The 26,623-nt window shown below is 36.8% G+C and overlaps 1 protein-coding gene and 1 long non-coding RNA gene across 2 annotated transcripts in view; both read left to right on the top strand.

Annotated features, from left to right (window-relative positions):
* The window catches only part of LOC149787417 (ankyrin repeat domain-containing protein 27-like), a 116,063-nt gene extending 103,595 nt beyond the window's left edge, over positions 1–12,468 (top strand). Inside the window, exon 26 of the mRNA XM_089978029.1 lies at positions 9,270–12,468. Within this exon, the coding sequence (XP_089834155.1) occupies positions 9,270–9,943 (674 nt within the window). The 3' untranslated portion in view covers positions 9,944–12,468. The remainder of the gene's footprint in view (positions 1–9,269) is intronic.
* A 2,434-nt stretch (positions 12,469–14,902) lies between these two features.
* Positions 14,903–16,654, top strand: LOC149787418 (uncharacterized). The gene is made up of 2 exons (XR_016425287.1): positions 14,903–15,471; positions 15,980–16,654. It is a non-coding gene; the product is annotated as an uncharacterized LOC149787418 (long non-coding RNA).
* Positions 16,655–26,623: the final 9,969 nt, after the last annotated feature.

A 26,623-nucleotide genomic window follows, 5' to 3' on the forward strand; every position in this document is an offset into this window, starting at 1 on the left:
GTAATGATGATTTAGTACAGATCCACGTCGTTGGTGCTAATAATACGTGGTAATGATGATTTAGTACAGATCCACGTTGTTGGTGCTAATAATACGTGGTAATGATGATTTAGTACAGATCCACGTTGTTGGTGCTAATAATACGTGGTAATGATGATTTAGTACAGATCCACATTGTTGGTGCTAATAATATGTGGTAATGATGGTGCTAATAATACATGGTAATCATGATTTAGTACAGATCCACGTTGTTGGTGCTAATGGTGCTAATAATACATGGTAATGATGATTTAGTACAGATCCACGTTGTTGGTGCTAATAATACGTGGTAATCATGATTTGGTACAGATCCACGTTGTTGGTGCTAATAATACGTGGTAATCATGATTTAGTACAGATCCACGTTGTTGGTGCTAATAATACATGGTAATCATGATTTAGTACAGATCCACGTTGTTGGTGCTAATAATACGTGGTAATCATGATTTAGTACAGATCCACGTTGTTGGTGCTAATAATACGTGGTAATCATGATTTAGTACAGATCCACGTTGTTGGTGCTAATAATACGTGGTAATGATGATTTAGTACAGATCCACGTTGTTGGTGCTAATAATATCTGGTAATCATGATTTAGTACAGATCCACGTTGTTGGTGCTAATAATACCTGGTAATCATGATTTAGTACAGATCCACGTTGTTGGTGCTAATGGTGCTAATAATACGTGGTAATGATGATTTAGTACAGATCCACGTTGTTGGTGCTAATAATACATGGTAATCATGATTTAGTACAGATCCATATTGTTGCTGCTAATAATACAGCAGTTGTATAGTCCTCTAACTATACATCTGCATTTCATTTAAAAAAAGCTATGGACCAAAAAGAAAACTGAGAAATAAGTATGTTTCACTAGAGCATTCAAGTGTTTTTGAAATGTGTCACTGCAAAGTTTGATGAACAATCACACACAAGCCTAAGGCGAAAACTTAGAAGTTATCTACAAGAATAATCATGCTTTTCAACTTCTGTGTGTTATTGTAATTTCAGTCCCTTTCATGTACTTTAATGGGCTGAAGATGGCTAATCTCTTAATTAGCTTGTGTCATTGAATCAAAGGGTCATGAAGTCCAGAACAGATGTCAAGATAAAACCAGCTTAGATACTGAGTAAACATTAGAGTCTTAAGGAAGTGTTAATGGGCATCTCTGTGACAGTTGATTGACTCTAAATCAATGAGTATATATCACATTTACGATTACATTTAAACCCAATTAAAATACAAAAAATGGGCAATATATCTAGCTGTCATTTGTTAGTTTGGATCAGATTTTTAGCTCAATGAAAATGGTTTGGCTCATACATCCAATATGGACACCATAACTGGCCCGCAGTGTACAAAGCTAGGTTATGGTAAGATGGGAAACTCCATAGAGTCACTGTACAAAGCTAGGTGAGATGGGAAAGTCCATTTAGCTGATACTGTTTGCCAACTTCAGAGTCAGTATACAATGCTAGGAATAGTGGAATGGGGAACTCCACAAAGTCAGTATACAAAGCTAGAAATAGTGGAATGGAGAACTTCAGAGTCAATATACAATGCTAGGAATAGTAGAATGGGAAACTAAACTAAGTCAGTATGCAGTGCTAGGAATAGTGGAATGGAGAACTAATCTGAGTCAGTATACAATGCTAGGAATAGTGGAATGGAGAACTAAACTGAGTCAGTTTACAATGCTAGGAATAGTGGAATGGGGAACTCCACAGAGTCAGTATACAATGCTAGGAATAGTGGAATGGAGAACTAAACTGAGTCAATATACAATGCTAGAAATAGTGGAATGGAGAACTAAACTGAGTCAGTATACAATGCTAGGAATAGTGGAATGGGGAACTCCACAAAGTCAGTATACAAAGCTAGAAATAGTGGAATGGAGAACTTCAGAGTCAATATACAATGCTAGGAATAGTAGAATGGGAAACTAAACTAAGTCAGTATGCAGTGCTAGGAATAGTGGAATGGAGAACTAAACTGAGTCAGTTTACAATGCTAGAAATAGTGGAATGGAGAACTAAACTGAGTCAGTTTACAATGCTAGGAATAGTGGAATGGGGAACTCCACAGAGTCAGTATACAATGCTAGGAATAGTGGAATGGAGAACTAAACTGAGTCAGTATACAATGCTAGGAATAGTGGAATGGAGAACTAAACTGAGTCAGTATACAATGCTAGGAATAGTGGAATGGGGAACTCCACAAAGTCAGTATACAAAGCTAGAAATAGTGGAATGGAGAACTTCAGAGTCAATATACAATGCTAGGAATAGTGGAATGGAGAACTAATCTGAGTCAATATGCAATGCTAGGAATAGTGGAATGGAGAACTAATCTGAGTCAGTATACAATGCTAGGAATAGTGGAATGGAGAACTAAACTGAGTCAGTTTACAATGCTAGGAATAGTGGAATGGGGAACTCCACAGAGTCAGTATACAATGCTAGGAATAGTGGAATGGAGAACTAAACTGAGTCAGTATACAATGCTAGGAATAGTGGAATGGAGAACTAAACTGAGTCAGTATACAATGCTAGGAATAGTGGAATGGGGAACTCCACAAAGTCAGTATACAAAGCTAGAAATAGTGGAATGGAGAACTTCAGAGTCAATATACAATGCTAGGAATAGTAGAATGGGAAACTAAACTAAGTCAGTATGCAGTGCTAGGAATAGTGGAATGGAGAACTAATCTGAGTCAGTATACAATGCTAGGAATAGTGGAATGGGGAACTCCACAGAGTCAGTATACAATGCTAGGAATAGTGGAATGGAGAACTAAACTGAGTCAATATACATTGCTAGGAATAGTGGAATGGAGAACTAAACCGAGTCAGTATACAATGCTAGGAATAGTGGAATGGAGAACTAAACTGAGTCCGTTTACAATGCTAGGAATAGTGGAATGGGGAACTCCACAGAGTCAGTATACAAGGCTAGGAATAGTGGAATGGAGAACTTAAGAGTCAATATACAATGCTAGGAACAGTGGAATGGGGAACTCCACAGAGTCAGTATACAAGGCTAGGAATAGAGGAATGGAGAACTTAAGAGTCAATATACAATGCTAGGAATAGTGGAATGGGAAACTAAACAGTGAGTGAGTATACAATGCTAAAAATAGTGGAATGGGGAACTCACAGAGTCAGTATACAAGGCCATGAAATGAATCAGAAATAAGCTTGCCTTTAGGCTAGAAACCTGCCTGTGATAATCTAGGTCAACGGTTATTTGGTTTACTTGATAGTATTTCATAAAATGTTTAAAATTAATGTTGGCCTGCATGGAAGACTGACTTATTTCTAGATGTATGCCCTTAGTCTGCATGGAAGACTGACTTATTTCTACATGTACACCCTTAGTTTGCATGGAAGACTGACTTAATTCTAGATGTTTGCCCTTAGTCTGCATGGAAGACTGACTTATTTCTAGATGTATGCCCTTATTCTGCATGGAAGACTGACTTATTTCTAGATGTATTCACTTATTCTGCATGGAAGACTGACTTAATTCTAGATGTTTGCCCATAGTCTGCATGGAAGACTGACTTATTTCTAGATGTATGCCCTTATTCTGCATGGAAGACTGACTTATTTCTAGATGTATGCCCTTAGTCTGCATGGAAGACGGACTTATTTCTAAATGTATTCCCTTAGTCTGCATGGAAGACTGACTTATTTCTAGATGTATGCCCTTAGTCTGCATGGAAGACTGACTTATTCCTAGATGTATGCCCTTAGTCTGCATGGAAGACTGACTTATTTCTAGATGTATTCCCTTATTCTGCTTGGAAGACGGACTTATTTCTAGATGTATTCCCTTAGTCTGCATGGAAGACTGACTTATTTCTAGATGTATGCTCTTAGTCTGCATGGAAGACTGACTTATTTCTAGATGTATGCCCTTATTCTGCATGGAAGACTGACTTATTTCTAGATGTATTCCCTTAGTCTGCATGAAAGACTGACTTATTTCTAGATGTATTCCCTTATTCTGCTTGGAAGACTGACTTCTTTCTAGATGTATTCCCTTAGTCTGCATGAAAGACTGACTTATTTCTAGATGTATAGCCTTAGTCTGCATGGAAGACTGACTTATTTCTAGATGTATGCCCTTAGTCTGCATGGAAGACTGACTTATTTCTAGATGTATGCCCTTAGGCTGCATGAAAGACTGACTTATTTCTAGATGTATTCCCTTAGTCTGCATGGAAGACTGACTTATTTCTAGATGTATGCCCTTAGGCTGCATGGAAGACTGACTTATTTCTAGATGTATGCCCTTATTCTGCATGGAAGATGGACTTATTTCTAGATGTATGCCCTTAGTCTGCATGGAAGACTGACTTATTTCTAGATGTATGCCCTTATTCTGCATGGAAGACTGACTTATTTCTACATGTACACCCTTAGTTTGCATGGAAGACTGACTTAATTCTAGATGTTTGCCCTTAGTCTGAATGGAAGACTGACTTATTTCTAGATGTATGCCCTTATTCTGCATGGAAGACTGACTTATTTCTAGATGTATTCCCTTAGTCTGCATAGAAGACTGACTTATTTCTAGATGTATGCCCTTAGGCTGCATGAAAGACTGACTTATTTCTAGATGTATGCCCTTAGTCTGCATGGAAGACTGACTTATTTCTAGATGTATTCCCTTATTCTGCATGGAAGATGGACTTATTTCTAGATGTATTCCCTTAGTCTGCATGGAAGACTGACTTATTTCTAGATGTATGCCCTTAGTCTGCATGGAAGACTGACTTATTTCTAGATGTATTCACTTATTCTGCATGGAAGACTGACTTATTTCTAGATGTATTCCCTTATTCTGCTTGGAAGACTGACTTATTTCTAGATGTATTCCCTTATTCTGCATGGAAGACTGACTTATTTCTAGATGTATGCCCTTAGTCTGCATGGAAGACTGACTTATTTCTAGATGTATGCCCTTAGTCTGGATGGAAGACTGACTTATTTTTAGATGTATTCCCTTATTCTGCTTGGAAGACTGACTTATTTCTAGATGTATGCCCTTAGTCTGCATGGAAGACTGACTTATTTCTAGATGTATTCACTTAGTCTGCATGGAAGACTGACTTATTTCTAGATGTATGCCCTTATTCTGCCATGGAAGACTGACTTATTTCTAGATGTATTCCCTTATTCTGCATGGAAGACTGACTTATTTCTAGATGTATGCCCTTAGTCTGCATGGAAGACTGACTTTTTTCTAGATGTATGCCCTTATTCTGCATGGAAGACTGACTTATTTCTAGATGTATGCCCTTATTCAGCATGGAAGACTGACTTATTTCTAGATGTATGCCCTTAGTCTGCATGGAAGACTGACTTATTTCTAGATGTATTCCCTTAGTCTGCATGAAGACTGACATATTTCTAGATGTATTCCCTTATTCTGCTTGGAAGACTGACTTATTTCTAGATGTATTCACTTAGTCTGCATGAAAGACTGACTTATTCTAGATGTATTCCCTTAGTCTGCATGGAAGACTGACTTATTTCTAGATGTATGCCCTTATTCTGCATGTAAGATTGACTTATTTCTGGATGTATCCCCTTAGGCTGCATGGAAGACTGACTTATTTCTAGATGTATTCCCTTATTCTGCTTGGAAGACGGACTTATTTCTAGATGTATTCCCTTAGTCTGCATGGAAGACTGACTTATTTCTAGATGTATGCCCTTAGTCTGCATGGAAGACTGACTTATTTCTAGATGTATTCCCTTATTCTGCATGGAAGACTGACTTATTTCTAGATGTATGCCCTTATTCTGCATGTAAGATTGACTTATTTCTAGATGTATCCCCTTAGGCTGCATGAAAGACTGACTTATTTCTAGATGTATTCCCTTATTCTGCTTGGAAGACGGACTTATTTCTAGATGTATTCCCTTAGTCTGCATGGAAGACTGACTTATTTCTAGATGTATGCCCTTAGTCTGCATGGAAGACGGACTTATTTCTAGATGTATGCCCTTATTCTGCCATGGAAGACTGACTTATTTCTAGATGTATTCCCTTATTCTGCATGGAAGACTGACTTATTTCTAGATGTATGCCCTTATTCTGCATGGAAGACTGACTTATTTCTAGATGTATGCCCTTATTCTGCATGGAAGACTGACTTATTTCTAGATGTATGCCCTTATTCAGCATGGAAGACTGACTTATTTCTAGATGTATGCCCTTAGTCTGCATGGAAGACTGACTTATTTCTAGATGTATTCCCTTAGTCTGCATGAAAGACTGACATATTTCTAGATGTATTCCCTTATTCTGCTTGGAAGACTGACTTATTTCTAGATGTATTCCCTTAGTCTGCATGAAAGACTGACTTATTTCTAGATGTATGCCCTTAGTCTGCATGGAAGACTGACTTATTTCTAGATGTATTCCCTTATTCTGCATGGAAGACTGACATATTTCTAGATGTATGCCCTTATTCTGCATATAAGATTGACTTATTTCTAGATGTATCCCCTTAGGCTGCATGAAAGACTGACTTATTTCTAGATGTATTCCCTTATTCTGCTTGGAAGACGGACTTATTTCTAGATGTATACCCTTAGTCTGCATGGAAGACTGACTTATTTCTAGATGTATGCCCTTATTCAGCATGGAAGACTGACTTATTTCTAGATGTATTCCCTTAGTCTGCATGAAAGACTGACATATTTCTAGATGTATTCCCTTAGTCTGCATGAAAGACTGACTTATTTCTAGATGTATGCCCTTAGTCTGCATGGAAGACGGACTTATTTCTAGATGTATTCCCTTAGTCTGCATGGAAGTCTGACTTATTTCTAGATGTATGCCCTTAGTCTGCATGGAAGACTGACTTATTTCTAGATGTATTCCCTTAGTCTGCATGAAAGACTGACCTATTTCTAGATGTATGCCCTTAGTCTGCATGGAAGACTGACTTATTTCTAGATGTATTCCCTTAGTCTGGATGGAAGAATGACTTATTTTAGATGTATGCCCTTAGTCTGCATGGAAGACTGACTTATTTCTAGATGTATTCCCTTAGTCTGCATGGAAGACTGACTTATTTCTAGATGTATTCCCTTAGTCTGCATGGAAGACTGACTTATTTCTAGATGTATTCACTTATTCTGCATGGAAGACTGACTTATTTCTAGATGTATACCCTTAGTCTGCCTGGAAGACTGACTTATTTCTAGATGTATGCCCTTATTCTGCATGGAAGACTGACTTATTTCTAGATGTATTCCCTTAGTCTGCATGGAAGACTGACTTATTTCTAGATGTATGCCCTTAGGCTGCATGAAAGACTGACTTAATTCTAGATGTATGCCCTTAGGCTGCATGGAAGACTGACTTATTTCTAGATGTATGCCCTTAGTCTGCCTGGAAGACGGACTTATTTCTAGATGTATGCCCTTACTCTGCATGGAAGACTGACTTGTTTCTAGATGTATGCCCTTAGTCTGCATGGAAGACTGACTTATTTCTAGATGTATTCCCTTAGTCTGCATGGAAGACTGACTTATTTCTAGATGTATGCCCTTAGTCTGCCTGGAAGACTGACTTATTTCTAGATGTATGCCCTTAGTCTGCTATATACTTTTTTGTAATTTCATGATGGAAATTGATATAATTCTTTTCAATAAAAGTGCTGCTTATGTCTACTCAAATTCAAAAGTTACAAATGAAAACAATTTTTCAAACTAAAATTAGTAACAGTGCTTTCTAAATGTGTGCAAATTTTTCCTAAACAACATACACAAAACAGCTGGAAAATGGGAAACAAGGGTGTGCGAGGAAAATCAACAATGAAGGTTGCTTTTTTTCTTTTAGACTATGAATACCTATATCTCTGCAACTAGATATGAACACTTATATCTCTGCAACTAGTGTTCTATTTGAGTGAAATATTTTTTTCATTCCTGATTGGCATGGTTTCAATTACAAAATGATTTCAGATTGGATTGGGTGATTTCCATAAACATTTTTGAGTACTTGTTTATTGAAACTGATTGTTGTGTCTTCTTTATTTTCTACTTTTCACCTTAATATTTAATATCTACCAGAATTTTGACATGTTACTTTTTCATTTCATCTGCTGAAACAAAAGATGTAGATCACTTTATTAGCATCAGTTTTGTCAGGTAGGCAGATGTGTTGATCAATCTGTACATCTGTCACTTCTTTGTTATACATTTCCACCAGTCTATACATCGGTCAGTTCTTTGATACAAATTTCCATCATTCTGTAAATCTTTCAGTTTGTTGATACAAATTTCCATCATTCTGTAAATCTTTCAGTTTGTTGATACAAATTTCCATCATTCTGTAAATCTTTCAGTCTGTTGATACAAATTTCCATCATTCTGTACATCTTTCAGTTTGTTGATACAAATTTCCATCATTCTGTACATCTTTCAGTTTGTTGATACAAATTTCCACCAGTCTGCACATCTGTCAGTTCTGATACAAATTTCATCTTTCTGTGCATCTGTCAGTTCTTTGAAACAAATTTCCATTTGTCTGTACATTTCTCAGTTCTTTGGTACAAATTTCCATCTGTATATCTGTCAGTTCTTTTTAGATCTGTCTTTACATCTGTCAGTTCTTTGATACAAATTTCCACCAGTCTGTACATTTGTCAGTACTTTGGTACAAATTTCCATCTGTCTGTAATTGTGTCAGTTCTTTGCTGCAAATTTCTATTTGTCTGTTCTGGTCTGGCAGGCATGTTTCTGCATACATGCTGCAAATGACCTGATTTAGATTTGCATGACGTTTAAGTGACTATTTTTCGTGACAGACTTGTTACTATATTGATCATGTGGAATCTGCGTGACCCATTTCAAGTAAAAATTTTGGTTGTCAGATTTATTTGAACATGTCATTGAACTGATTAGAGTTCTGTGTCATTTTTAAATGATTCTTTTTTAGCCCACATTAGCATAAAGTGAGATGTAGCAGTCATTTTTCTGGCAATGACAGCATCAAAGGTTTGTTATGGTTTTAATTAACATTTTTCAGCAGTAATTTGATCAGGGAGATTCTATATTGAGACTTTTCTTTTGGCTGCACTAGGCACATACATGTTTTACAAGGTCTAATCCTGTTGGAGTATACCTTTAAATTACTCTCAAAAACATCAGCATTTCATCTGTACACAGAACCTTATACAGTATATTTTGTTCTTTTGACAGGAAAGCTTGGAATAAAAGAGCTTTTTGCTGCATTTGAGGAGAAAGACTTAAAAACATTGCAAAATCTGAATTCATCTATTCAAACTTTTGACCGAAGAAGTAGTTTGAGAAGAGTAGGCACTTTAGATAAAACTGATACACAACTATTTCATATGAGGCACTCCTTTTCCATCCAAAACTTTAATACAGGAACGCTACGGCATGTGGATTCTGTGGATAAAAGTGATCCATTGTACATGTATTCATTATTTTGCCAGGCCTTAAATACTGATGGAAATTCCTCCTCCACAGAAGTGTCTGGAAAAACACAAGAAAACGATGACCATATTAAAAATGGAGAGAATGGTTTGGTTTGCCAACAGACAAGCTCAGTAAATAACAGTACCTCAGAGAAAATGACATTTTCAGAAAAAAGTGCAGTCTCATCACAAGCAATGTTGGAATCTAGTGATAGTGATTTCAGGGAATGGAAAGGAGATCATGCGTTTGTTTCCACTTGTAGTTCAGATGCTATGAAAAATGAAATTGAAGATGAGAAGACTAGCAAAAGCAATTCATGCAGGGAAAATGAAAACTCTTTAGAGCAGCCGTCATCTGTCGTAGAAGTTAAGTTGACTGATAATGTAGAATTGAGACATCATTCACCAAGCACTCAACAAAATGACCGATCATAGTCATGGGTCATCAAGCATAAATATTGTTGAGTAGCTAACAGTTATTGATGCTAATGGTATTTACCATGTAGAATATGCACTCTGCTAAAAACTGTCTAGACCCAGATCATCCTGCGCATTATCAGAATATATACTGTTTGCTCAAAATTTTAAGTAAAAAAAAGAATTGTGTAGATCCAATCCTGTTGGTGCCTTATGTACTGGAAACTACAGTTGTCATTGGGACACCAGTTGTCATTGTGCACCTGCAATGGACAATCAAGTAAAATTACCATTTGTACATACTAATAAGTCAAGTCCAACTGCAAACTGCACAGACCCAGATTTACCTTTATGTAATGTGCTGACAGGTCTAGGTCAGTGCTAGAAGTAATGGGGAGAACATCCAACATAGACTCTAACCTGTAGCAGATTATGATGGCAGATCAGGATCAGTATTGTTTTCAGTTTGAATCAACATGTATTCAAGTGTTCTTATAGAATGAAGATATTACAACATAGCTACATTTACAGCATAAATGATCTCTGAAAGTTGAATAAAGTCCATTTTTTGGAAATGCAGAAATTCTGCAAGGAAAAACTGATGCCTTTTCTGACAAATTTATAAAGCAATGTAAAAATTAAGTTGTATACCAGTAAAAATTTGCTGTATAGCGTTTTGTTTAACTTAATTCTAGGAAAGCGTGAATGCAGTTAAGTTGGTGGATTTATAGCCAGATTTCAGATTTTGTTAAAAGAATTGCTGTATTCTTTTGATAATAACTTGAGCAGTTGCTGGGAAGTACAAGTCTCCAGGTACGATTCATTAGACAGGGCTATTGGAAATGTGCTGTTTACAACAGGTAAGACAAATGACAGTGTTATTAAGCAAAACCACATATGAAAATACTCTTGTATGTAGGATGTATCCATTAAAGTAGATGTTGTTCAAATATATTTGCTAGTGGTGCATTGCTTTTAGAGACATGTAAATGCCAACTATAAAAATCAGTATTGGTCAGTTTTAATTTACATTGGTTATGTGCCATTTGTATATCAGAGGCGGACAGTCCTGAAATGTAAGTGCTGAAGATCATTGGAGAGTTATTATGATAAGGCATTATGCGTTCAGCTAACTTTCTTTACATCAACGCTATCAATGAGATTTTGAAACTAAGAGTTCTTGACCTTCAACCTTCATAAACTAAGGGTGACATGTGTGCACATGACTTAGTTGCTTAATTGCAGTAGATTTATACTGCATGCTCATCAGCAAAGACTGTTGATATATAAGAGTTTTGAAAATGTGTCTGTAGGACACATGAAGAAATTTATGTGAAAGAATTCCGATTACTCATTAAAAGTATTGAGGAGCTCTGTTGAAAATTTGTGTCTGCAGGAGGCATAAGAAAATGATGCAAGTCCAGGATGGGGGGAATATATCATGAATTGATATGCATCAGAAAGCATTCAGATTTCTCTTTATGAGTATGTAGAAAGTTGCTCAAACTTAGTGCAAATGGTTTTATGCGATCTTTCTATCTTTTGTGAAAAAATTTTGTTTGCTCACACAAGTGTCATAACTGTATAATCTGCTTTTTTTTGCATGAAATTGTGTACAACATAATTATCAAGAAAGAAATTTTTCCTTTTGATTAATGCTAGGTTGAAAATCTTTATGTTTACACATTTTCATAAAATGCTTCATTTTCAAAACTGCATGACCCACAGATTTATCCTATATTTAAATTAATGGAGAATTTTGTGGTATATATAATTCATTTTATCCTTATTATAAATTTATTTTTGTTCCACTTCACTGCATCTGCTAAATTATTTCACTTTGCATTAAAGCAAATATTATAATATAACCATGGTTGTACTGTAATAATATAGAAATATGATATAACCATGGTTGTACTGTAATAATATAGAAATATAATATAACCATGGTTGTACTGTAATAATATAGAAATATAATATAACCATGGTTGTACTGTAATAATATAGAAATATGATATAACCATGGTTATATTGTAATAATATAGAAATATAATATAATATAACCATGGTTGTACTGTAATAATATAGAAAATATTATAATATAACCATGATTGTTCTGTTATAGAAAATAAACTTTGTCTCGAAAGTGCATTGCATCAGTTTCCATGAGTGAAAAAAGTTTGTGGATTGGTAATTGACATTTTGCTATATAGATAAACTATGTCGACCTGACTTTTTTTCCCGAACCTTATTTTGATCTCTTTGCAACAACTGGAATTACCAAGTTAAAGGAAATAATGTAGAACCCATCTTTTAGGATGTAGCAAATATTTGAGTGTTGTGCAATAGTAATTTAAGTTCAAATTGTTATTCATTAAATCAGTTTTTCTCTATTTGATCATGTATTGTAAGAGAGCAAGTTCGTATGCATCATTATAAATATATTTTGTTCGTATGCATCATTATAAATATATTTTGTTCGTATGCATCATTATAAATATATTTTGTTCGTATGTGTCATTATAAATATATTTTGAACTGCAGTTTTTGTTTTTATATCATATCAGTGTACTAGTTACAATGTGTTCTAGTCAGATTTGTGATCATTTTAAAATGCCCATCTTCATTGAATGTATCAGGAATAACTTTATTACCAAGCATATGAGATTATATAGGTTTTACTAATTGTTTTGTCATGCATTCAAATAATTCATTCCTTATGGTGTAAGTCAATAGCTTTTCTAATGGACTTATGACACATTAATGAGGAACATGATGGTCTTAATGCTTTTTCCTTTTATTCTTGTATTAGTGTCATTTCAAAATTAGTGGACACATACTCATTGAGGAAGAGATGTTTTGTCATTTTTGCCATTACCTATACTTTATTCATGAGGTTATTATAATTGAATGACTTAGTGATAAGAAATACTAGGTACAGCCAATTACCTATACATGAGGTTATTATAATTGAATGACTTAGGGATAAGAAATACTAGGTACAGCCAATTACCTATACATGAGGTTATTATAATTGAATGACTTAGTGATAAGAAATACTAGTTACAGCCAATTACCTATTCATGAGGTTATTATAATTGAATGACTTAGTGATAAGAAATACTAGGTACAGCCAATTACCTATTCATGAGGTTATTATAATTGAATGACTTAGGGATAAGAAATACTAGTTACAGCCAATTACCTATTCATGAGGTTATTATAATTGAATGACTTAGTGATAAGAAATACTAGTTACAGCCAATTACTTATTCATGAGGTTATTATAATTAATGACATAGGAATAAGAAATACTAGGTAAAGCCAATTACCTATTCATGAGGTTATAATAATTGAATGACTTAGGGATAAGAAATACTTGGTACAGCCAATTACTTATTCATGAGGTTATTATAATTAATGACTTAGGGATAAGAAATACTAGGTACAGCCAATTACCTATACATGAGGTTATTATAATTAATGACTTAGGGATAAGAAATACTAGGTACAGCCAATTATTCATGAGGTTATTATAATTGAATGACTTAGTGATAAGAAATACTAGTTACAGCCAATTACCTATTCATGAGGTTATTATAATTGAATGACTTAGTGATAAGAAATACTAGTTACAGCCAATTACTTATTCATGAGGTTATTATAATTGAATGACTTAGTGATAAGAAATACTAGGTACAGCCAATTACTTATTCATGAGGTTATTATAATTAATGACTTGGGGATAAGAAAAACTAGGTAAAGCCAATTACCTATTCATGAGGTTATTATAATTGAATGACTTAGGGATAAGAAATACTTGGTACAGCCAATTACTTATTCATGAGGTTATTATAATTAATGACTTAGTGATAAGAAATACTAGTTACAGCCAATTACTTATTCATGAGGTTATTATAATTGAATGACTTAGTGATAAGAAATACTAGTTACAACCAATTACTTATTCATGAGGTTATTATAATTGAATGACTTAGTGATAAGAAATACTAGGTACAGCCAATTACCTATTCATGAGGTTATTATAATTGAATGACTTAGTGATAAGAAATACTAGGTACAGCCAATTACCTATTCATGAGGTTATTATAATTGAATGACTTAGTGATAAGAAATACTAGTTACAGCCAATTACTTATTCATGAGGTTATTATAATTGAATGACTTAGGGATAAGAAATACTAGTTACAGCCAATTACTTATTCATGAGGTTATTATAATTGAATGACTTAGGGATAAGAAATACTAGGTACAGCCAATTACCTATTCATGAGGTTATTATAATTGAATGACTTAGGGATAAGAAATACTAGTTACAGCCAATTACTTATTCATGAGGTTATTATAATTGAATGACTTAGGGATAAGAAATACTAGGTACAGCCAATTACTTATTCATGAGGTTATTATAATTGAATGACTTAGTGATAAGAAATACTAGTTACAGCCAATTACTTATTCATGAGGTTATTATAATTGAATGACTTAGGGATAAGAAATACTAGTTACAGCCAATTACTTATTCATGAGGTTATTATAATTGAATGACTTAGGGATAAGAAATACTAGGTACAGCCAATTACCTATTCATGAGGTTATTATAATTGAATGACTTAGGGATAAGAAATACTTGGTACAGCCAATTACTTATTCATGAGGTTATTATAATTAATGACTTAGGGATAAGAAATACTAGGTACAGCCAATTACCTATACATGAGGTTATTATAATTAATGACTTAGGGATAAGAAATACTAGGTACAGCCAATTACTTATTCATGAGGTTATTATAATTGAATGACTTAGGGATAAGAAATACTAGGTACAGCCAATTACTTATTCATGAGGTTATTATAATTGAATGACTTAGTGATAAGAAATACTAGGTACAGCCAATTACTTATTCATGAGGTTATTATAATTGAATGACTTAGTGATAAGAAATACTAGTTACAGCCAATTACTTATTCATGAGGTTATTATAATTGAATGACTTAGGGATAAGAAATACTAGTTACAGCCAATTACTTATTCATGAGGTTATTATAATTGAATGACTTAGGGATAAGAAATACTAGGTAAAGCCAATTACCTATTCATGAGGTTATTATAATTGAATGACTTAGGGATAAGAAATACTTGGTACAGCCAATTACTTATTCATGAGGTTATTATAATTAATGACTTAGGGATAAGAAATACTAGGTACAGCCAATTACCTATACATGAGGTTATTATAATTAATGACTTAGGGATAAGAAATACTAGGTACAGCCAATTACTTATTCATGAGGTTATTATAATTGAATGACTTAGTGATAAAAAATACTAGGTACAGCCAATTACCTATTCATGAGGTTATTATAAAATGAATGACTTAGGGATAAGAAATACTAGGTACAGCCAATTACCTATTCATGAGGTTATTATAATTGAATGACTTAGGGATAAGAAATACTTGGTACAGCCAATTACTTATTCATGAGGTTATTATAATTAATGACTTAGGGATAAGAAATACTAGGTACAGCCAATTACCTATACATGAGGTTATTATAATTAATGACTTAGGGATAAGAAATACTAGTTACAGCCAATTACTTATTCATGAGGTTATTATAATTAATGACTTAGTGATAAGAAATACTAGGTACAGCCAATTACCTATTCATGAGGTTATTATAAATGAATGACTTAGGGATAAGAAATACTAGGTACAGCCAATTACCTATTCATGAGGTTATTATAATTGAATGACTTAGTGATAAGAAATACTAGGTACAGCCAATTACCTATACATGAGGTTATTATAATTAATGACTTAGGGATAAGAAATACTAGTTACAGCCAATTACTTATTCATGAGGTTATTATAATTAATGACTTAGTGATAAGAAATACTAGGTACAGCCAAATACCTATTCATGAGGTTATTATAAATAAATGACTTAGGGATAAGAAATACTAGGTACAGCCAATTACCTATTCATGAGGTTATTATAATTGAATGACTTAGTGATAAAAAATACTAGGTACAGCTAAGAATGCTAATTGTTGTCATTTCTACCTAGCAATCATATCCATATAAGAGTTGGTTACAAGTAGTCCCACTGGAACATAACTTAGTGCACATGGACCCCTGAGTGCACATGTATCTAATAGGTCTATTACATTAAGTCTTATTACAACATAACTTAGTTTACATGTACCATTAGAAAAAAGTCAGCTGCACCATGTTCCATTGACACAGTTTGATGCACCTATGATAAGGGCAGTTACTAAATGTCCCAATGGAACAAATCTTAGTGCATGTGTACTTGTATATAAAAGTCATTTGCAGGTTCCTTTTAAGATAACTTTTGTACAGATGTCATGTATATAAATATCAGTTAGAACAAGTTCCAGTAGAGGTAACTTGGTGCACATGTACCTTCTATAAAGATCACTTACAAAAAGTCCCATTATGATTTACTTTAGTGCACATGTACTGTATATAATGGTCAATTGCAACAAAGTCCCAATGTTGCACATATATCTGTGTCTAAAGAGCATCAGCTCATAATGGTCAGTTTTGGCTAGTGACCTCAACACACTGACTCATTTTGCATTAAGTTAACCTGTTGAAATGTTGTACAGAAGCCATGGATATAACATATTTCATTTGTTATATTAAGCAAACATTAATTTTAAATAAATATGAAAAAACCCATCTGTTTTATATTTCTTAGCTTTGGATGTAAAACGTGTTATGCAGGTATGTTCAGACTTTGTATGCTTTTAACAAGATCCGATCCTTCTGGCAATCACTGTTTTCATGACTACAAGAATCAAAACTTTTTCATCCCCCTCCCATTGAATTTGTCAGGGGAAATAGAAATATTTTTCTTCCAATCACCTATCCATCTTGTCATCTCAGACTTCATCTTTCCAAACCTAACCCTCTTGTTTCAAAAATATAATTCATACCTCTTTTGAAACATCTTTATGAAACAAAATGGTGTCAGATTTTTTTAATGAAACTAGGTACATGTATGCTGATCACACTTGTGGCTTAGAGATGCTTTGGTCTTGCCAGCAACAAATGTTTAAAAAAATTGAATTGTAGTGGCAAAGTTGTAATCTGTTTGGCCATAGGCCATTCATCTGCTCCTCTGGTACCTACTTTCTGATAAAAACATTTTCGAAAAGGGCTCCATTTTCATCAGTGAATCATCATTAGGCTTTTCATACAAGTTCATCAAGGAAAGGAATATTCCTGGAGATTGAAGGCCAAGGAGGTCAAAGGTCACAGGTAAAAATTGTTTAAATCTAAGGTAGGTGGCAGGTTAAATTTTAGGTGAGTGGTTAATGTTTGAAGATTTTGATTAGGCAGTATTGACAACTATCGGCATGGATCAATTTTCTTCAGAAAAAATTAACAAGTTTTCCAAGGGATGTAAATTACTGTTACTACAGTATCATTAAAATTTTCGACATTTTTCCACAAATTGATACTTCAATAAGAATAATAAAATATGTACCTGGTTTGCTAACCATTCTCAGGACGCCAAGTCCCTTGTCCAAAATAAACATTCTCTCCTTGTTTGGGAACTTAATGGATGTATTCCTCTTTCTGGAATCCCCCAGGCAGCAGATAGGGTGGTCTGTCTCTCCTTTTAAGTAATTACCCCTGGTCTCTGTCTCCAGCTATCAGGTCTTGCTTGGCTCAGTAAGCCTGCACCCCACAGGTGGCCTTGGAGTGTAAGACTCAAGCCCTAGGGATAATTGTCTCCCATGCTGATCACCTTTTGGCTGTGTTTTTCAGTGTGTTGAGGGTGGAATCATTGTCTTTATTTGTGCTTCAGAGCATGCTGGAAAAGGTCAAAGCATCCACTCTGTGTCAGTGGTACTCCCTGTGGAATGTCTCCATCCCTGAAGGGATGCTGCCCTGGAAATGTCTAAGGTATTGCTGGTTCACATCAAGAAACTTTTGAGGGCTGCACCACTTGAGCAACTCTGGATCCATCGGAACAGACCAGCAAGTGTGTTCACATTGACCGTTGGGACAGCTTCAAACGTTTTCTCTGAACATTGTCAGCCTCAAGGGACTTTTTGTTGTTGTTGTTGTCATAGGGTTTAACGCCATTTTCAGCACAAGATAGGCTATACATGACGGCCAATAATAATGGTGGAGGAAGAACCGGGGAAAACCCTGGAAAGAACTACCGACCCATGGGAACCTACTGGCAAGCTTTCTCACGTACCCACTTTGGCCGAGCCCGAGACTTGAACCCATGCAGACAGAGGTGAGATGGCAGTGATCTGTAACGGTTAGTGCTTTAGACCACTAGGCTACTCGGGGCCCTGCCTTAAGGGACTGATAAGCAGCTCCAGTTCAAATCTTTCATGCCCGCCTTTCACTAGGCGAGGCGGTCGAAAAGGCCTTGGCACGAAGTCTTTTGACTCTTTTCTCTTCACTAAGGAGGGAGATAGTTGACCCTTGGGAACTGCTTTAACTCGTGCAATGTCTTCCTCATCCCAGAAGGTGTTTGACTTGCCCTCCTTTCAGAGAGTAAGTCAGTTACGCTTTAAAGGAGCGATACCATCTTCACTTTCTTGAAACAATTTCTTTATCACAGACTAGGTACACACTGTTATGCAGAAATTACCACTCAAGAGAGTGGAAAAGGAGAAGACTCTGACATTCTATTCTCTTGTCTTTGTTGTGTTGAGGAAAGCCACCAAGTTTTGACTCATCTGTCTGTCAACCATAAAAGATTTCTTTGGGAAAAACGCTTCAAGATGGTGAATACTGCCTCGGTCAGGAACTTCATAAGACATATAGCTGGGTAGTCTCTGTAGACTTGCAGGATACATACATTTTCCAGCCTCACATAGAGTACCTCCCAGCTTTGCCTCAACCAGGAGGTATTTCAGTATCGAGCTTTTCCATTGGGCTTCACCCCGGAACCGTTACCATGATGATGGGATTAATAGTGGCTTACTTGATGCCTTTATCTGTATCTTCATCTTCCAATTAAGTGCTTGGCCCATATGCAGGCATTGGCGCACTGTGGTGAGCTTTGTACATGTTTGAAGGAAGACTCTTTGTACAAGTTAAAAAGAGGTTAAAATAACACACATTGCACATGCTTAGACATGGGGTCTACAGCGCTGATATAGAGCTTAAAGGTTTCAATGAAGGGCGCTGTAAAGTGGTTCCAAAAGACGGATGCCTGTGGGGAAGAAGGAACTCCAATGTGTGTCACGGAACAGTATGTTAACCTATATCTGTTGGGATAGCCTCTGGTTGATGCTTCTGTATGGATCAAGTACCCTGTTGTTGGTATTTCAACCAGTTGGTTAATGATCCGGTACATCATGATGACCTTGTTCTGTTGATAAAGGCTTCGCTGAAGGTTTCTCGGTATGATTGTAATGCTACTGGTTTGTCATTAGATACCATGACAAAATCTTACTGCCCGTTTTTTCCAGTTTGGTTGCATAGCTTTTGGATTGTGGGTCCCATACTATATAAGCATAGTCGAGCTGTGGGCGTACGAGCGCCTCGATGTGTTTTGATGAGGATGGCAGGTTTCTTTGCAGAAATGATGTCGTCAGATTGGCTTTTTTTTAAAGAGATCCCCATTCTTCAGTATTTCGATGACTACTTGATGATCAAGTTTCTCAGTCAGAGATACTCTTAACACTGAGAAATTGGATCTTGTCCTTTCTCTGGACATAATGTACATATGGATAAATTACACTCACCAGTGAAGGGAAAGTTCTCTTCCCACCAGACAGAATCTCTCAAATTCGGTCCCACATAGGGTTATTATAATCAGGACTTCGTCGTCAGCAGCCTCTCTCTCTCTCTCTCTCTCTCTCAATTCAACTACGGATATAGTTTCCCCACAGAGACTTCACTTTCACTTGCGTACTTCTAACGAACTGGAAACCACACAAATGACCCACTAGCAAGGATTCCTCTAAGAACCGAATTTCGTCCTCATCTGACTTTGATGGCTACATCAGAATTAGTTTATGATTTGAGCCCCGATTCAGAGCCCAGACTTCTCTCTGTACAAAGACGCACCAGATTCGGGATGGGGTACTCACCTGGAACCAGAGAGTAAATTTCTTAATTAAATTTGGTTTCGGAAGTATCGACCCTTCACTTAGAAATGTGGGTAGCGTTTCGAGTCCAACGGGTGTCAACTTCATCGGGGGCACTTGGGGTTTTCGAGTGGTCTAAGGCGCTCTCCTCTACAGATCACTGACATCTCACGTTTGCCCGCGTGGGTTCCATTCTCGGGCTTGGCCAGCGTAGGTATATGAGAAATTCTGCCAGTAGCTTCCCGTGGGGTGGTGGTTCTCGATGGGGTTTTCCCGGGTTTCTTCTTCACCAAATATACTGATCGCAACGTAAAGCATATCAAAGGCTGAAAATGGCGTTAAACCCATGATAACCATCCAAGCAACCTCATAAGGCGGTGTTGTGTTCTGATCGTCTCAGACAACACGTCAAAAAGATACACCTGTTCCTTTCTTTTCATGTATGTCGGGAATCGGAAGCAATCATCAACAGGAATGTCCACGTGTGTTCAGATAGGACCGTGTGGCCTCGCGGAATAATGGCTGTACCAGTCTGTAGCAGAAGCGCTTTTCAAATGTTTGAGAGACCATTCGTGGACTTGTTCATCGCGAGACTGAACAACAAGCCCCCATTTTACGTCTCTCCAGTGCCAGACCAAAGAACATTGGCGGTAAACGCTTCCATCAACAAATGGAATCGTCTGTACGTTCGTTTCAAAAACAATTTCGCTGGTTCTCAACCAAGTAAGGCTCTGCACGCCCCGGATCATCATGTTAGTCATCACTTCCCTCCCGAGGTGGCAACGGTCATGATTCAATAATGTACTCGATCGATTGGTAGACGAGCCCAGGAGATTGCCATTGTAAACTGCTGTCGCACCACATGTGGGTCTCCCCATCACAACAGCCCTGCAGATTCTCCACCTTAACGCTTGGCTCATCTCAACTGATGGATTCTCCAAGACCAGTTCTCAAGTAAGGTTGACAACTGCATCGTCTAGGCTAGACGACAACCCAAGCCAAAGTTTACGATGCAATATGAAAAATCGTTTGTAGCTGGTACAGTAGAAAACCCTTTGATAATAGGCGTCTCACCTTAAATGCATTGGCAGAATTTTTTCATCCTATTTGGAGGAAAGAGAATGTTCTGTTTATACTATATAGGGCTATAGGACTGCACTTTCCATGGCTCTCACATTTTCTAAGTGTTCTGCCGTGCAGTCGGACCATCATCATTTAAATCTCATTATATATATATTGAGCTTCGGAAACTGGTATCCTGATGGACACATAGAATCTTTTGTGTGTTCTTAGGGACGTTATCAAAATCATCTTACTAACCTTTAAGCGAAGCGTCCTTAAAAGAAATTTAACCTTTACAACATTCTTCTTGTCTTAGCCTCACTGAGGAGAATGAGTGAGCCTAGTGATTTGTCAGTGGAAAAGGGTTAGTTTTGGTTCGATGATAGGTATGATTCACTTTCTTTTCTTTGCCAACCTGGACTCCTAGCTAATAATCTGCTACCTTAATAGCTCCAGCTATCATGGATGTTCCAAGTCTCAGTCGTATCAGTGATGGGGATGTGATAGGTTCCTTTGCCAGTTAGGGCACAACAATTTTATCAGGCTTCCTCAAAAAAAGAAAGTAATAATCGGAATGTCTCTTTCTACCTCTCAAGGATTTCTCTGATATTTCGGCGTCCAACACTTTCAGATTGATCGTCCTCACTACCAAGAGAGCTTACCAATCCCTTCACGAAAGGCCAATCTTTCATGGGAGTTTAAGTCCAGTCACTTTGGATTCAGTCGCGACAGCAAATCACGTGACCAGTTTACAGCAGTGAACTTTAAAACCGTAAGGGTAAACGCACTGTTTACTTGTACTGGTTTGTTGGGATTTTTTTTTGACCGCCAGCCTCCCTAAAAGCAGGTATTGTATTACTGCCACTAAAATGGGGGGGGGCAGTAAAATAAATCTGAAAATATGTTTTATGTAGTATTGTTGCAAAGCTTCCCTCCGCTCTAATGTTCTGAAATCTTGGCCCAAGTCAAAAGAAGGTTGTCATATGTTGGCTATGACTAAAGAATCAGATGAGATCGTGTTCCTTTCAATTCTGAGCTTAATTGGAGGAGGGAATATTTTTATTGGACTGGGGACATAGTGTCCCAAAAAAGGCAAATAATGCAATAGTAACTGGCAAGTATTATGCAACTAAAATTAATTCCCAAATACATAGATGTAGAATACAAAATCACTTTTTAATTGTAAATTTAGCGTTTGAAAACCCTTTTAATTTTGAAAAATAGATTTGAGAAATCTTAGAAATTTTAGGAAATTCTCACATTTACTTGGAGATCCCGCGTGACGCCTTTGAGGATTTTATCACTGTATTTTGATTCCAGATGCTTGCTGACTAGTGTGGGGGAAAAGTCACTGTAACCAACGAAACAATAAGAAAGATGTTACAAGATCCCAATTTGAACAAGACATTTTGAGATCTTCAGTATTCTATTCACATTTTCATACCGATTTTTGCCTTCTTTGATATATTATCGGGAGTTTTTTATCGGTTTTAACGACACTTTTAACACCTTACTGACTATATAATCCTGAGGAAATGGAAGCCAAGTGCCTTTCTCAAGAATACGCCACGACAGCCGACCTGGGTTGGCAGGACGAGTATGGAACACGAGACCCCTGGATTACAAGTTCAACAGCCTACCAAATGAGGTACCGAGGCTTGAAATAACCGATCTCAAATTTCAAATTTAAACTCGTAAATAAACCCCATACAACCGTACCTAACTTTAAACTTGGTCATTTATTTAAGCTGCTAAATTCCTGCCACAATTACAGCTCCGGTGGCCTAGTGGTTAGAGCGTCCGCCTCGGGTGCGGGAGGCCTCGAGTTAGAACTTCGGCTGTGTCATACCAAACACTTATAAAAATGGTACTAGCAGCTGCCTCGCTATGCTAGCTCAGCATTAAGAAGTTAGTGTTTGGACTGGTCGACCTCGTGTCAGGACGATGTGACTGGGTGGGACATCATGTTACACGTCTGCGGCATGATGCCCCAGTGCTAGATATCACTATAACCTGTCACACTGCATATATCGTAGCGATATGACTGAAAAATTGTTAAAGCTACGTTAAAAATCCAAATCACACACACATACACGCTGGTCCATGTTATCTACGGTTAGCAAAAACTGTAGTAGACTTTCAATAGGGCGATGAAGTCTCAAGAGCACGCAGGTTAAAACAGTACTTGTACGCTCACCGATACGTGTTAGGGCCAGTAATAGTCTAATCCAACGTTTTTACACAATAAAAAAGTTCTAACTGTTAAGGCACATCATTAGTAACTAAACGCTTTTAGATATTCTATTTAAGAAAGATTACATTTACTTGCTTTTTATTTAATTGTCATTGATGATATTCGTTTGTATCAATGATTCATATAACGTTTTTTTCTTCCTTAATTAAATATCTGGGCTGTATTAGCCATGCATGCAGTTTACTCTTGATGTTTTTTCTTAGGAGACCGACAAAATAGTATTATAAAGTCAGATTGACTCGATTGATTTTCAGAGTAGAGCGTTCTTATATACACTTATTTCAGTAGCCATGACTGTGATTTTTCTTCACTCGTATGTCAAGCTGTCAGAACAACTAGCTAAGCGCCGTAACATTCATCTATCCCTTCAGGATATGGTCTGACCAAAGAAATCAATCTTTGCAAAAACATACCTTGAAGAAAGTATAGAAGAACTTGGTATTGAAAAATTATTACTTTTTATGGGGAGTATTTAACTTTATGAATGGACTATGTATATGGTTCCTTAAATGTTTCTTGAGACGAGGACGCTGTTTCTGTGAGACGAATGTATTAACAGAAGATTTTAAAAAAAAAAAAAACAGTTTTCCCGTTTGTTTTTATAACCCACAGATCTCTCAGAGCTGGGTGTATGAACTAAGGAATTACAAAATATTAGATTATTACCTGTTCCAGAAACTGAAAAGACAGTTGCCGTAGATGCCGGATACTACAAGCACCATGAGGGCTAGCAGCGACATCTTGAGGTGCCATGTGAATTTTAAAATGAAGCTGTTAATAACCATGACGTATACACGATGGTTGTCTCTGGATCATGAAGCGCTAAGTGTACTTGTCTCCAGTACATATGAAGTCGTATTCCAAACGTTTGTGTGAAACACCATGTGCGTTTTCAAGAGTAAGTCGCTTACATTTGAAATTGTCTTGTAACATCACATACTGTTACTGGATTTTGAAACTGAGAATTAGTTGGCGGCTTCAGATGTTGGATTTAAGATGCACTGTGGAATTACAAAACCTACATTGCAGGTATCTACTCTTGGAACTCAATAGACGGTTGTTGTAGATGCAGGCTACAAGAGCAGCCAAAGAGCAAAAAGTCGACATCTTGAGGTAACGGTGAAGTTTTTAATAATCAAGGTCTACATAGCCAAAAAATACATTCACTGGTAGTCTCAGAAACGTTAAACAGCAATTGTACTTGGCCTACAATGCTTATGCAGTTGTAGCAATAATCGAGTACCTTTTCGAGGTTCAAAGTTCAACGCATGTGGTAACGGTAATTTGTATCCTGCTATTTTGTGAAACATCAGTTCTAAGATATCCAGTAAAAATACAGAATCTAGGATAGACTTGTCAGTGATTCTGCTATTGAAAACCAACTTATAGGTAACCTACACTTTTCCAGCAGACATTATACATAAAATTAGTGTTACATTATCGAGACTGTGTTAGTTGCGCATGAGCATTACAAAGTCGGATTAAATTTCCAACAATATCCCGTTAAACGTAGAAGAACTTCAGTAGTATAGGCAGAAACATTGACTAAGTATATCCAAGTGGGATTATGAGCTTGGTGCCTTCGGTCCCAACTTTCATATAGGATGAGGCGGTAAGTCTCGGGACAGTAGTGAGTCAAATTAGTGAGCAAGCTGCATACATCTAGAGGTGCATGTGACATAATTTTGCTAGAACCATCACTCGTAGTTTTAATACCTGGGACATGTGCCGTGTTGATGCGGGATACAATGAACAGCGAGTGAGCAGACAGCAAAAGCCTTTCTTCCCCACATTCGCAACATATTTATTTACAATTTGCATTGTTCACATATGAATCTGTGCCATAAGCGCCATTAAATTTTTAAGTCAGCAATTTAATTTTATTTATTTTGGTCTGTTCAGACCCGTGAAAGAAACACTCACAAAATGTTGATTTTTTTTTTCTTCTTCTCCCGTTAATAGTGTTACTCGAAAGGGGTCTCATTACCGAGCGAATCGAACAACTTCTGCGCGAGTCTGGCTTTGATATTCCATGCATCGTCTATTTTGAAGGACCTCAAGACATCAAGTCGTGGTCAACTTAAAAGATTCTTAAACGCGCAAACACTATAATTTTTAAAATATTCAACCAATGACTGTACTCAGACAATTTCATCCTTGTAAGTTTTTTTCTTGTTTCACAATTGTATGATTCACCAGTGAACCTTTGCAAGTCGAATATTAATACTTCACGCCAATCACGACCCAAATACTCGATACAAAGAATCTTTCCTATCTTAAATTACTAGTATTACCGTTCATTCTGTTAGTTTTAACAGTGGGTTTTTTTCGTCTCCGATATATTTGTCATCTTGTTGGTCGTACTCTTCTCCTTTTCAGTCTTTCAATTTATATCAGTAGACTAACTTTTTAAAGTCCTAACCATCTCACCTTTATCTTTGAGTTTTCGAGTGGTATTAGTATTCATGTAAACAAATAAATCATGGAACCAAGCTTTAGATCCATTGTTTGGATAATTAGCTTGAATTTGAGACTTTACTTTCTCAGTCAATGCATATTAAGGATGAGAGTGCAGTGCCTCAGGGCATCAGAGATGCCAACCCTGTGCAAGAACAAAGGCGACAGACGTGACTGCAACAACTACAGGGGCATATCCCTTCTCAGCATCGTGGGTAAGTCTTCGCACGCGTCATCCTGAACAGACTACAGACGCTTGCTGACAGAATGTATCCAGAGTCGCAGTGCGGGTTCCGCGCAGAAAGGTCCACAATCGACACGATATTCTCCGTCAGGCAACTACAGGAGAAATGCAGAGAACAACATAGACCCCTCTTCCTGGCCTTTATAGACCTCACCAAGACGTTCGATCTGGTCAGCAGAGACGGACTCTTCACCATCCTGGCGAAGATGGATGCCCTCCAAAGCTGCTAAGCATGATCCAGTCCTTCCACGATGACATGAAAAACATAGTGTAGTACGATGGCTAAGGTCCGACCCCTTCAACATCCGCAGCGGAGTGAAACAGGGTTGCCTCCTAGCCCCCAAGCTCTTCGGCATCTTCTTCGCTGTTCTGCTCAAGCACGCCTTTGGGACGTCCACAGAAGGGATTTACCTGCACACGCGATCAGACGACAGACTGTTCAACCTGGCACGACTAAAAGCAGAGACATCTCTCGTCGGCGCACTTCCATCGTCTCTCGAGACTAACGGATGCCAACAACAACATACATACATATATATATATATATATATATATATATATATA

This window comes from Sinohyriopsis cumingii, chromosome 12 (genome assembly GCF_028554795.1).
Source record: "Sinohyriopsis cumingii isolate HCF-2022 chromosome 12, ASM2855479v2, whole genome shotgun sequence".
Taxonomy (NCBI): Eukaryota; Metazoa; Mollusca; class Bivalvia; order Unionida; family Unionidae; genus Sinohyriopsis; species Sinohyriopsis cumingii.